The sequence below is a fragment of the Apus apus genome, chromosome 7, assembly GCF_020740795.1.
Source record: "Apus apus isolate bApuApu2 chromosome 7, bApuApu2.pri.cur, whole genome shotgun sequence".
Classification (NCBI taxonomy): Eukaryota; Metazoa; Chordata; class Aves; order Apodiformes; family Apodidae; genus Apus; species Apus apus.
The window spans coordinates 3,353,340-3,365,594 of NC_067288.1; the positions used below are offsets into that span (position 1 = coordinate 3,353,340).

General features: G+C 55.0%; 1 protein-coding gene across 2 annotated transcripts in view; it reads right to left on the reverse strand.

Moving 5' to 3' along the window:
- ASTN1 (astrotactin 1) overlaps positions 1-12,255 on the reverse strand; it is a 59,984-nt gene that overhangs the window by 16,431 nt on the left and 31,298 nt on the right. For both annotated transcript variants that reach the window (XR_007890045.1, XM_051625029.1), the window contains exons 7-14: positions 11,805-11,972; positions 11,539-11,623; positions 5,398-5,472; positions 3,620-3,757; positions 2,780-2,930; positions 2,193-2,359; positions 1,800-1,994; positions 1,366-1,493 (exon numbers count right to left, since the gene is read on the reverse strand). Coding sequence is in view for 1 of the 2 variants with exons in the window: in XM_051625029.1 (XP_051480989.1) it covers positions 1,366-1,493; positions 1,800-1,994; positions 2,193-2,359; positions 2,780-2,930; positions 3,620-3,757; positions 5,398-5,472; positions 11,539-11,623; positions 11,805-11,972 (1,107 nt within the window). In the remaining variant the exon portion in view is untranslated. The remainder of the gene's footprint in view (positions 1-1,365; positions 1,494-1,799; positions 1,995-2,192; positions 2,360-2,779; positions 2,931-3,619; positions 3,758-5,397; positions 5,473-11,538; positions 11,624-11,804; positions 11,973-12,255) is intronic.

Sequence of the window (12,255 nt, forward strand, 5' to 3'; positions counted from 1 at the left end):
AAGGCACAGAGCAGCTCAGCTTCTACGAGCAGAGGGACAGAGAGGCCACCAAGCCCAGACAAAGCCCCAGCAAGTCAACTTCAGGGTTCTCATGGCCCTGGGTTTGGCGACCAGCCCATCCTGTGGTGTGCAGCAGCAGGATGCCAGCGCTGCTGGGCAGTGAAGAGGCAAACTCCTGCTGAACAGCCACCCAGCAGGAGCTCAGGAGGAGGAGAAGAACGGGCGTCCCCCGCTCCACAACAAGAAATGAAGGTGGAGAACGAGCTGGATGAGATCCTTTGCCTTCCAGTGCCTCTCCCTTTGGTGCTGGCTCCTACCAACAGCTTCAAAGCCTTCCTCTTCCCTGCAAAATGTTTATGTGAAAACAGCCCTTCCTGCTCATCAGCTCTACCTCTGGGGTATTCACAGCCAGATCCAGATCTGCCTGCTGACAAGCAGAGAAAATTTCACTTATTTTCCTCTTTTTTTTTTCTTTTTTCCTTTCCTCTTAATCAGCCACGAAGAGCCAGCAGAGCCGTGGGAAATGAATAGGATAATTTACTGGCTCCTGCCTCCCTGGCATAATTGCCAGCAGAGTCCCAGTCCCACTGTACCTGACGGGTGGCAGTGCCCTCCTTCCATCCATGGAGCTGTGTTCAGGGCAGCAGAGCCCCATCAGGAGGGCAGATGTTCTCCAGGCAAGACTGAGCATCCCCATGGCTGCAGGGGTGACCCACTGGCACCCTCCTCCCTGCCTGCACACACATCTCCATTGCCATGCACCCTGTCAGGGCAACCAGCCCGTGGTTGCTCCCCAAATGAAGCTTTGCCAAACAAAGAGAACACACAAGGTCTCCTATGAAACCACCCTGCAGGCACCTTCCAAAACACCTTCCTACCCACGTCCCTCATTCTGTAGCTCCTTGGTCATTTTAGCCAACAGCAACAACCACCGAGGACACAAAGGATGCTCTTTAGGGGTGCTGGCAACTTGGTGGAAGGAATTCAAATCCTTGGGGGTTGCCTAGGAATCCATAATCCCATCACTCATGGCCCACGATGCTCTAGCAGGACAAACCAAAACATTTTGGCTCAGTTGCAGCAGAGATTTGGAAAACTTTTTTTTTTGCCTTGAATAATAATAAAAAAATAATCCTTTTTGCAAATATCCCCAATATCCAATGGATGCTTCTGCTTTTGCACCACACTACTATTTACAGCCTCTCCTTCATCTTTAATGCCTTCCTCTGACTGCTGCTGCAGGTGAGCGTGGGATGCTAAAGCCAGACTAGGTATGTCCCACAGTAGATATGTCCCCTGGGAGGGTTAGGTGCCAAAGCCAGGCATGCCAGCAGCTGCTCCGTTGGGAGAGCTGGACTCACTCACCAGTGAGAAACTCAGGGTCAGGTGTGGGGTCGGAGAGCTCCTCTTGGCACTGGTTCTCCAGGGGCACCGTGGCCACCACCAGCCCATCGGGCAGCTGCTGCTCCAGGCCCCGGGCAAAGTTGTTCTGCCTGGAAGTGAAGAGGAAGGCAGGGCTGGAGGATGAGGGAACTGCCTGGGATCGTCCCCAGCAGCCAGTGACACATCCCAGAGAGCCACCCAGCATCAAGCCTTTCCTTTGGACACAGGTTACAAAGATGTCTACTCTCGATGAAAAGCCTCAGGTGTGCCCACCCCACCAACCCCTCCAGCTCCTGCAAATCTCAGCCCAGGCAGACTGCTAGGGTCCAGCCCCAGGCTGCTTCCCATGACTTCTCCTCGGAGAGGATGGCAAGCTCTGACCCTGCTGGGGTCACCTCCCCATGTCGCCAACTCACCTGAATGTCCCTTTGAGCACCTGCCCCGCAGCCACCTCCTTGGAGTGGTTGTTGTAGCCATAGAAGATCTCCCCAAAGAGGGTCTGGTTCATGGGCAGCTCACGGGGCTCCCCACAGTCCCCAGCCTCAGGGCATGACTCCGAGATGAGCTGGCATGACCGCCCATCCGTGCTCAGCTTGTAGTCCTCGATGCACCTGGGAAGCCAGCATGATGTCCACCATCAGCCACAACCCCCGCCGGTGGGGATTGGGGCCATCAGGCCACCCCAGCAGGGACACTGGGAGCAGAGGAGACCCTCCCTTCCCAACCCTAGGAGCTCAGGGTGGCAATGGCACAGGGACAGCAGCACCTTGGGGGTGTCCCCGTGGCTGAAGCGGGGATGGGTCACTCACCCGCAGAACATGAGGATGTTGTAGAGCAGGGGCTCCTCAGGCAGTGGGACCATCTGCTGCAGGCACAGCTGCTCACAGCCCCCATTGAAGCCATCCGAGCAGTCCACACCCACGTGACGGTCGAAGCAGCCAGTGCCATCCTTCATGGGGCTCAGTCCTGTGGGGCACTGGTGGCGGGTGGGGAAAGCGAGAGGTGAAGCCCCCAAGGAAGAAATCTTGGAAACCGCAGCCTGAGCCACCTCCAGCTCTGGTGGCGTGGCAGCAGGACACCCCAGACCCACAAATGTCTCTGTTCCGGGGCCCAGATGGCAAAGAAGTGGCAGTGGTGACAGGGGGACATGCACGAGTGACGTGGAGCTTTCTGCAGAGCCAGCACGGGGCTGGGCTCTCGCTCCCTCGTGCGCGCGTGCAGCAAGGGGAGGGATGGAGACGCCAGCCTGAAAACACCTCTTCCCGTTGCAAAACCAACCCCAAAACCTCCATCCCCAAGTGGTGGGAAGGGAGGAAGGGCTCAGCCCATCCCCTCTGGCCCTCCCCCTGCTTGCTCACACCGAGGGAGACGTGCAGGTCCCCAGGGTACCACGCACCACGCAGCCGGACGAGTCCAGCTTGCGGTCCGAAATGCAGCGGAAGTTCTTGCTGCAGCCCCCGTTGTCCCGGGAGCAGTCACGGACCGGGCCAAAGGAGTCAAGGAGGACCTCCAGGCTGTCGAAGGAGGAGGAGGTCATCAGCTCTTCCCTGTGAGGAGGAGGGAGGAGGAGACGTGTCACCGCTCCAACAAGACGACGCAAACGCATCGACAACCGCGGCTGCTGTGTGGGTTTGTGTGGAGCTCAGGTTTCCTGCAGGCTGACAGCGAGCTGAATGGCAGCCAAGGGATGCCTTTTCTTTTAGAGGGATGCAAGAGCTACTGAGATTATGAGAGCACTAAAGAAGGAAGGTAATCGACCTACTAATCCCCATCTGCAAAATGTGGGGTCCCTGCTCTCATCAACCCCTGCATGCTTTGGGTCCACCCCCTCGCTCCAGGGATGCATGACCAGGATATTTCAGAGCGTTTTTGTTGAAAGGGACCTTAAAGTTCATCTAGTTCCAATTCCATTGCATGGGCAGGGACATCTCCCACCAGCGCAGGTTGCCCCAAGCCCCATCCAACCTGCCCTTCAACACTGCCAGGGATGGGGCAGCCACAGCTTCTCTGGGCAGCCTGGGCCAGGGTCTCACCACCCTCACAGGGAAGAATTTCTTCCTAAGATCTCACCTAAATCTCCCCTCTTGCAGTCTGAAATGGTTCTGGCTCATCCTCTCTCACTCCATGCCCTTGTAAAAAGTCCCTCCCCAGCTTTCCTGGAGCCCCTTCAGGCACTGGAAGGTGCTTTAAGGTCTGAAATACCTCCTTAACACCCTTGCCCAAGCACGGCACCTACCTGACCTCCACGGCGTCCTCCATCACTGTCATGTCAGTCTTGCACTTGGCTGAGGGGTTGATGGCCAGCTCGGCTGGTGGGATGACAAAGCTCTTGCTCAGTGGCAGCCACATGCCTTCCCCCAGGGTGTAGGTGAACCTGGCAGAGAGAGCAGGGAAGGCAGACATGGAGAGAAAAGCCAAGCCAGAGGGCTGCCTCTACCCAAAAGTGAGCCCTGCTGCCCTGCAGGGATGCCAGCCAGAGCTGGGCAGGGTAGAGTGGGACAGCTCCTCCAAATGCACCCAAACGACCCCAGAAAGCAGACATAATTTAGGTAATTAAAACAACCCAACAGACAGAGACTTCTCTTTTCAGAAGAAGTCCTCCTTCACAGCCTAAACTTTGTTCTCATCGTGGAGGACCCAGCTACCAGGCACCCCGCATCCCACATGGCAGTTGTGGTAGGACTTTCCCAGCTGTGCGTGCTTATTCCCAGGAGGTGGCACAGGACAGATGTGCTCAGTCCTGCCAGCTGAGGGACCAGCCTGCCCATATGCCCTGAGTCATATTTTTGAGTCCCAGAAACAGGCTGACCAGGTTGTCTTTCACAGAACCACAGAATCACAGAATCCCAGGGGTTGGAAGGGACCTGGAAAGATCATCCAGCCCAACCCCCCTGCCAGAGCAGGGGCACCCAGAGCACATCACACAGGAACGTGTCCAGGGGGGTTGGAATGTCTCCAGTGAAGGAGACTCCACAGCCTCTCTGGGCAGCCTGTCCCAGGGCTCTGTCACTCTCACAGGAAATAAGTTCTTCCTGATACTCACATGGAACCTCCTGTGCTCCAGTTTGCACCCATTGCCCCTTGTCCTATCACTGGACATCACTGAACAAAGCCTGGCTCTGTCCTCCTGACACTGCCCTTAACACATTTGTAAACACTGATGAGGTTGCCCCTCAGCGTCCTCCAAGCTCAAGAGACCCAGCTCCCTCAGCCTTTCCTTATAAGGGAGATGTTCCACTCCCTTCATCATCTTTGTGGCTCTGCCCTGGACTCTTTCAAGCAGTTCCCTGTCCTTCTGGAACTGAGGGGCCCAGAACTGGACACAATATTCCAGATGCGGCCTCACCAAGGCAGAATAGAGGGGGAGGAGAACCTCCCTTGACCTACTAACCACACCCTTTCTAATGCACCCCAGGATCCATTGGCCTTCTTGGCCACAAGGGCACATTGCTGGCTCATGGTCATCCTTCTGTCCACCAGGACCCCCAGGTCCCTTTCTCCTACACTGCTCTCCAGCAGGTCAGCCCCCAACCTGTACTGGTGCATGGGGTTGTTCTTCCCCAGATGCAAAACTCTGCACTTGTCCTTGTTGAATTTCATCAAGTTCCTCATCCCCTCCCAACTCTCCAGCCTGTCTAGGTCTCTCTGAATGGCAGCACAGCCTTCTGGTGTGTCAGCCACTCCTCCCAGTTTAGTGTCATCAGCAAATTTGCTGAAGGCACACTCTGTTCCCTCATCCAGGTCGTTGATGAAAACATTGAACAGCACTGGTCCCAGTACCAACCCCTGAGGGACTCCACTAGTCACAGACCTCCAACTAGATTCTGTCCCATTGACCACAACTCTGACTTCTTCCTTTCAACCACTTCATGATCCACCTCACCACCTGATCATCAAGACCATACTTCTTCCTCAGCTTATCTACGAGGATGCTGTGGGAGACAGTGTCAGATGCTTTACTGAAATCAAGATAAACCACATCTACCACTGCCCTACCATCATCTGTCCACCTACCGAAAGATCTTGTCAGATGGCTGCTCCCCCAGCACCAAGTCAAAGCCACGCTGGAAGATTGTGTATGGCCAAGGCCTGGAAGAGAAACCCAGAAGCATCATGTCAGCATCATGTTCCCACCACCCAAAACACTCCCCTCATGTAGACCCCAGCCCAGGTGCAAAGGGGTCCTGGGATGAGTCAGCTCAAACCAAGCCAGGACAAGGGGATAAAACAGCCTCGCATCCAAGGTCTTAATTTTGAGGTTCTGAAAACATCAGCTCCTCACCCGAGCCCCAACCCGTCAGCAGGCCAGTGGCACATCACATCCTTCCTTTTGGAGTACACCACGCTCCCACTCCTGCCCAGCATCTGGGAGCCTCATGCTTCTGCACCCACAGGTCCCACCTGCTTGGCTCCAGTCACCGGGATTTGCATCACAACCACTGGAATGCAAAAAAACCCCACAACCAACCAACCCCAAAAAACATCTGAACCCACTCACTGTGAGGCTTTTGCAAGGGAATCTATCAGGTCTGGGGCTTTAGTCCTTATTCCCACCTTATTTCCCTTGGCTGCCATTGCTTCAGGAGCTGAGCTGAGGAAGCCTCAGCCCTCACAAGACATTGTGGGGGAGTCTGGAAGACAAGTTGGAAGCCTGGAGATAACAAGAGGCTGGAGAACTGATGGCATCTCCTCCACCCCTGCTGCTCTAGATAGCACAGGGCAACCAGGACTTGGTGGCCAGTGCCCTTCAGTTGAACGCCTGCGGCTGCAGCACCTCAGGACATGAATCCTTTGCAGAGCAGCTAAACCCTAAAGCTCCAAAGCCCCTTTGGGAGAGCTCGGAGCTGGGAAAGAAAGAGATTTTTCCACCCTGTCACATTGCTACTCTTAAAATTCAGGGTGAGAGCGTCGGGTGCTACCGACAAGCCCAGGGATTTTCTCCTGAGGCAATTACAGCTCTCCTGCACAAGCCCTTTCATTCCTAATCTGAAGCCATTTCAGCAAAGACAAAAAAAAAACCCCAAACAACCGAAAATCAATCTTGATTGCAGGATTACAGGGCGCTGTCTCATTTCCTCACTGGGATGCAACACCACATTCCCAGCCTGCTGATGCACGGGAGTGAGAGATTAAATCCAGCCCACAGATCCGATTGCCCTGAATCACAGAATCACAGAATCCCAGGGCTTGGAAGGGACCTCGAAAGATCATCTAGTCCAACCCCCCTGCCAGAGCAGGGGCACCCAGAGCACATCACACAGAAACGTGTCCAGGTGGGTTTGAATGTCTCCAGTGAAGGAGACTCCACAGCCTCTCTGGGCAGCCTGTCCCAGGGCTCTGTCACCCTCACAGTAAAAAAAAATTTTCTGATATTCACCTTAAACCTCCTGTGCTCCAATTTGTATCCATTACTCCTTGTCCTATCACTGGTCATCACTGAAAAAAGCTTAACTCCATCTTCTTGACACTCACCCTTTACGTATTCATAAACATCGATGAGGTCACCCCTCAGTCTCCTGGAAGGAGGTCAGCTCAGGCTGGAAAGGAATGAGCTCTCCCTGCCCCCTGGAATGCTTCGTGCCCCTGCCTTGGGTTTTACTCTTCCTCCCCAGGAGTGTGCTGGGCAGAAAACGAAAGCAGAGCCGAGGGATTGTTCCCCATCAGCCGGGGTGGAGAAGCAGCTGGGAAGAGCGGTGGAACCAGCAGCACAGCTGGGATGTGCTGCACAACAGGGCTGGGATGTGCAGCCAGGGTTTGGATCTGCCTGGGCTGCATCCACCCAAGGTGCAATTCCAAAATTCGTCTGACGGTGACTTCCAGCCAGGAAAGAGGTTTCCATGCTCTGGGAAGGGACCATATGGCACCTCCCCAGTCTGCCTTATTTTTTCCTTTACTTAGGGCCAAAAAAGGCTGGTATTTGGGTTGTGTGGTCTTCAGAGCTCATGAAGGCAAACGGAGCTGATCAGAAGCAGCCCTGCACCGGGTCAGGTTGGATGAAGTGGGCCAGAAATGACAGCTCTTGGCTCCCTGCAAGCCTTGGCACTTGTAGGCATCCAAAACAGCAAAACGGGGGAGCATCAAAGTAGCTGAGAACCAGTAAACCCTCCACACGCAGTCAGCAAGTTCCCACAGCCAAAAGCACTGCCAGTACCACCCCAGGATGATCTTCAGGCCTCCTCTTTTGCTTTATTCCAGCTGGACCATCAGCTAAGATTTGCTCCAGATCTGGGCTTGAGTGGAAGTTCCCAACTGAACAAGGGGAAACAGCCTCAAGTTGTGCCAGGGGAGGTTTAGATTGGGTATTAGGAACAATTTCTTCACCCAAAGGGTCGTTGGGCAGGTCAGAGGGGCTGCAGGAGAGGGGCTTTGCAGAGGCCACCAAGAAGCCACCACATGTGAAATGCCACTGGAGGAGAAGGTGGCCAGCTGCTATGCACTGAAGTGGGGGACTTCATGTTGGGTTTCCACCCAGAGAGCAGCACAAGCCTGGCTGTGCCAAACCCTGTCACGGCACCAGCTCTGAGTACACACTCAAAGTTCCCCTCATCTCAGGAGCTGAAGCCCAAGAAGAAGAGCCCAGAAGCATCCCACAGCACCAACAACCCTCCTGCAGCCCCACCACGACCACACTGGGCACCCATGAAGACTCAGCACCGCCCAGAAGGGTGGTGAGCAGATGTGACACCAGCTCTGAGCTGCCAACTTCTGCCCAGCTCCTCCCCAGTATCACTTTGCTTTGCAAGAGCTCTGCCCAGGCTCCAGCTGCTGATGCCTCCCCCCTTCCCACCACCTGACATCCCTTCCAACAGCTCTTTGTGGAAAATGCTAATGCTGGCACTTTCTCCCTGGACTGCCTGTGAGGAGAATGGGGCAGGAGGAGGAGGAGGAGATGGGTGGGTGGTTGGGTGAAAGGATCTGAAGAGGAGGTTTTTACCTGGCCGTCCTTCAAGCTGGCAAAGGCGAGGTGCTCAGCAGGGGATGGAGAGAGGCAGAGGGGAAAAAAAGAGGGAGAAAAAGTAGTGGGGGGATGGAAAAAAAGAGGAAAAAGAAGACTTGAAGTAGGAACAGTGCTGTCCTTGTCACTTTGCGTCCCCAGCTCCTCGGTATGTTGGTATAAGCACTAGCATGGCCAGCAGGACCAGGGCAGAGGCCATCCCCCTACATTTGGCCCTGGTGAGGCCCCACCTCGAATTTCAGGGTCAGTTCTGGGCCCTTCAAGGCAAGAAGGACACTGAGGGGCTGGAGCGTGTCCAGAGAAGGGCAACGGAGCCCGAGAAGGGTCTGGAGAACAAGCCTGATGAGCGAGTGGCTGAGGGAGCTGAGGGTGTTTAGCCTGGAGAAAAGGAGGCTGAGGGGAGACCTCACTCTCCACAACTACCTGGGAGGAGGTTGGAGAGATGGGGGTGTTGGTCTCTTCTCCAAAGTAGCAAGTGATAGGACAAGAGGAAACGGGCTCAAGAAATGGGAGGTTTAGATTTGATATTAGGAACAACTTCTTCACCCAGAGGGCTGTCAGGTCCTGGCACAGGCTGCCCAGGGCAGAGGTGGAGTCACCACCCCTGGGGGGATTTAAAAGACGTGTAGCTGAGGTACTGAGGGACACGGATTAGTGGTGGGCTTGGCAGTGCTGGGTTAATGATTGGACTTGATCTTAAAGGTCTTTTCCAACCAAAACAATTCTAGGATTCTAAGATGGGACAGCAGGAGCAGGTGCACAGCCACAGAGGGGGATAACCATGGGCAGAAGAGACATGGGACAGTGGGGAGGGGGTTGGGTGAGCAGTGGATGGGCTGTGGCATTAATTTGGGTTCTGTGCTGGAGTAAACAGCTGCGAGGCTGCTGGGAGGAGGGCTTGGATGGCCTCACTTGCCAGCTGCTAGGATAGAATGGCAGTGCCCAGCAAGATGCATTCACCAAAATACCTTACACTGGACTTAAACCTCCCTCCACGCCAAGGCAAAGCCCATCAGAAGTTGAAAGGGCACGTTGATGAAGCTCCCTGAAGTGCAAATCACCTTCAAGCTCATCAGGGCTTCTGGAAAGGGCACCCAAGCAAGGAAAGCCACGGGCCATCGCGTGACAGGCCTAAGGGCTGAGATGAAGAAGTAAAAATGCAGGTTCCAGTTTGTTAACTAAAGGCAGAATGATACGATTTGACTTCTGGTTGAGTCAGACTGGGAAGTAGCTGTAGGGATTTGGTTTGATGAGCAAAGACAAGGCAGGTTGGTTGGATCGCTGGAAACCGAATCCTACGCGGGAAACGTTAAAGCAAGAGCTGAAAAGCCACTAATTAGCAATGCTTATCAAAGGAGGAAGACAGACTGTGAACGTGCAAGCAGCACCAGCCAGATTGGTTCCAAACAGCTGACGAACAGCACAAAAAAGAAAGCAGCTGATCAAAAAGATGTGATGTTTTGAAAGAAGGATGAAGATGTAGGGACCGGATGCGCCGGGTGAGAGGCAGCCGGCAGCGGCGCGGACCTCAGCGTGGCACGGAGCCTCTCTGCCACTGCCCACCAAGTTCAGAGATCAGCTCAGCTTCGCCAGCAAAGTGAGGTGCTGCTGAGTGAACAGACACCAAGTCAACCATAATGACTGTCCATAAAAACAAGCCCATGGGAAGCCTACCTTAAGCCAGAGGGCTGAAATTAATTCTGCGATAAAAACGCCACCCTAGGAAAACGGAAGAGGTCACAGCCAGACCACTCTGTGACAAAGTTCATCAAGGGTTTTGGGAGAGCCCTCAGGTCCTGCTTTGCTGACCTCTCCTTTGCTAAGAGCCTACATGGCTTCTCTGGGCACTGACTCACTGCCCGAGGCTCCAATATGGGAGGGCTCAGGAGCATATTGACACTGGAAGAGGTTGCCCAGGGAAGTTGTGGCTGCCCCATCCCTGGCAGTGTTGAAGGGCAGGTTGGATGGGGCTTGGAGCAACCTGGGCTGGTGGGAGGTGTCCCTGCCCATGCAGGGGGGTTGGACTGGATGATCTTTAAGGTCCCTTCCAACACAACCAGCCTGTGATTCTATGAAGAAACTAGAGAAGAGCAATGGGAGGAACAGTGTGAATGCACAGGCCCCTGCTCAGGAGCAACAGAAGAGCAGAGAGGAAGGAAGCAAATGCTTCTCCACCTGTGCTTATCCATCTTTACTACCTGCCTCAATGGACAAAGTCATTTGCCTTCTTTCTTTATGGATGCTGGTGGCTCCATCCCACTGCTGGCAGCTCTGACCATGGCACAGACAGGCACCAAGGCCCTGGGTGGCCATGGGTGCCCAGGGACTCTTGCCAACCCACAGTGAGACACTCCTAAACCAAACAAAGCCCAAAACAAGCAAGTCCCTGGAGTAACCCTCCCATGACCCTGTCCCCATCACTCAGTGGGCACAGAGGAGCCAGGGATATCTCTGTCCTGCCAGGATGACCAGGGCTGGCAGCTGCATGCTCTTCCCAGCCCTGGTTCAAAGCCCCCCATGGTGCCATCCTCCCACGTGGGGCACAGAGGGGGTCCCAGCAGGCCAAGCCTTTAAGGATTTTCTCTTCCCACTGGGATGACAAATTACTTCAGAGAGGGCATCCTGCCAGGCACGGGGATGTCACAGCTCCAGCTGCCACACCACAAGAGGAAGGGAGGAAAAAGGGGGTTTAAGGCACCAGCGTGAGTGGGGCCTCTGGTTTTGGGGGTGTCTGAGCTTTCTGCACACTGCCTCACTCATTCCTGGATGTTCCCACCTGTATGTCAGAGATCCGTGAGCGTTGCTGAAACGTCAGAAAAATTGCCCTGTGCACTTGGAGGGGTGTAAAGCTGTGGAGCAGATGGCTGCTGCAGTCCAACCTCAGCCCTCCTCCAACACCTTTCACACCCAAACTGAAAGCCTCACAAGTGCAGGATGCCAAGGAGAGTGCCAACAAGGGGAAGAGGAGCAGCCTCCATCTTCTCCAGGGGATGTTCACTCTGAAACCTAACGATGGCCTCTTCTACATCATCTCTGACTATTTCCAAGACTAGAAACCTGCAGATCTGCTGTCAACCTTTTGATTCACGGAGGTGCCTCCGACTCTTTCACCTGTGAGGATTTCCCACAGCCCTGGGATGCTGCTTTTGAAGCCCAGCAGCTCGTGCCAGGCTGGTCCAAGCCACAGCAGGTGCACTCACCCCTGGTTGGTTCCCCACTCGTTCCGGATGCAAAGATGCTTATGCACAGGATCCTTCATGTAACCTTCATAGCAGAGACACTCACCTACAGAGACAGGGGGGAACATGGGGGACGTGCAACCAGGCAGGGCACCTGGTAGCTCCAACCTCACTCATGGAGTAAGGCAGTAAAGCATCTTCCCACCAGGCCCCCCCACAAAAGCCAGGTTAAGCAGGCAGAGATGACCCCCCCCCAAGCCCACCCCAACCTCCAGAAGACCACCCACCGGTCTCAGGGTCGCACTGATGCTCGCAGGGGTCGAGGAGGCGCCGGGCACAGAGGTCCAGGGCCCAGGGCCCACTGGAGTTTTGCTGGGAGAAGAGGACGACCTGGGCCGGGTTCAGCCAGTCGCTGGCATCCAGCTGGCTCCCCTCCAGCAGGATGAAGCGGCTCCCTGGCGCCGAGAGGGCAGTCAGCCATGGCCACCCACTGCTGGGCCCTCCATCCCGTGATGGTCCTCTGCATCCCAGGATGACCCTTCCATCCTCTGATGATTGCCTACGTCCTGTGATGGATGCCTCCATCCCCTGGTGGTACCCTCCATCTCCTGATGGTCCCCTTCATCCTGTGATGGACTCCTTCATCCCTTGCTCATCCCAGGACATCCCTTTATCCCATGACAGCCCCTTCTGTCTCACACTTAACTCCTCTGGCCTGTGCCCATCCCTTCTGCCATG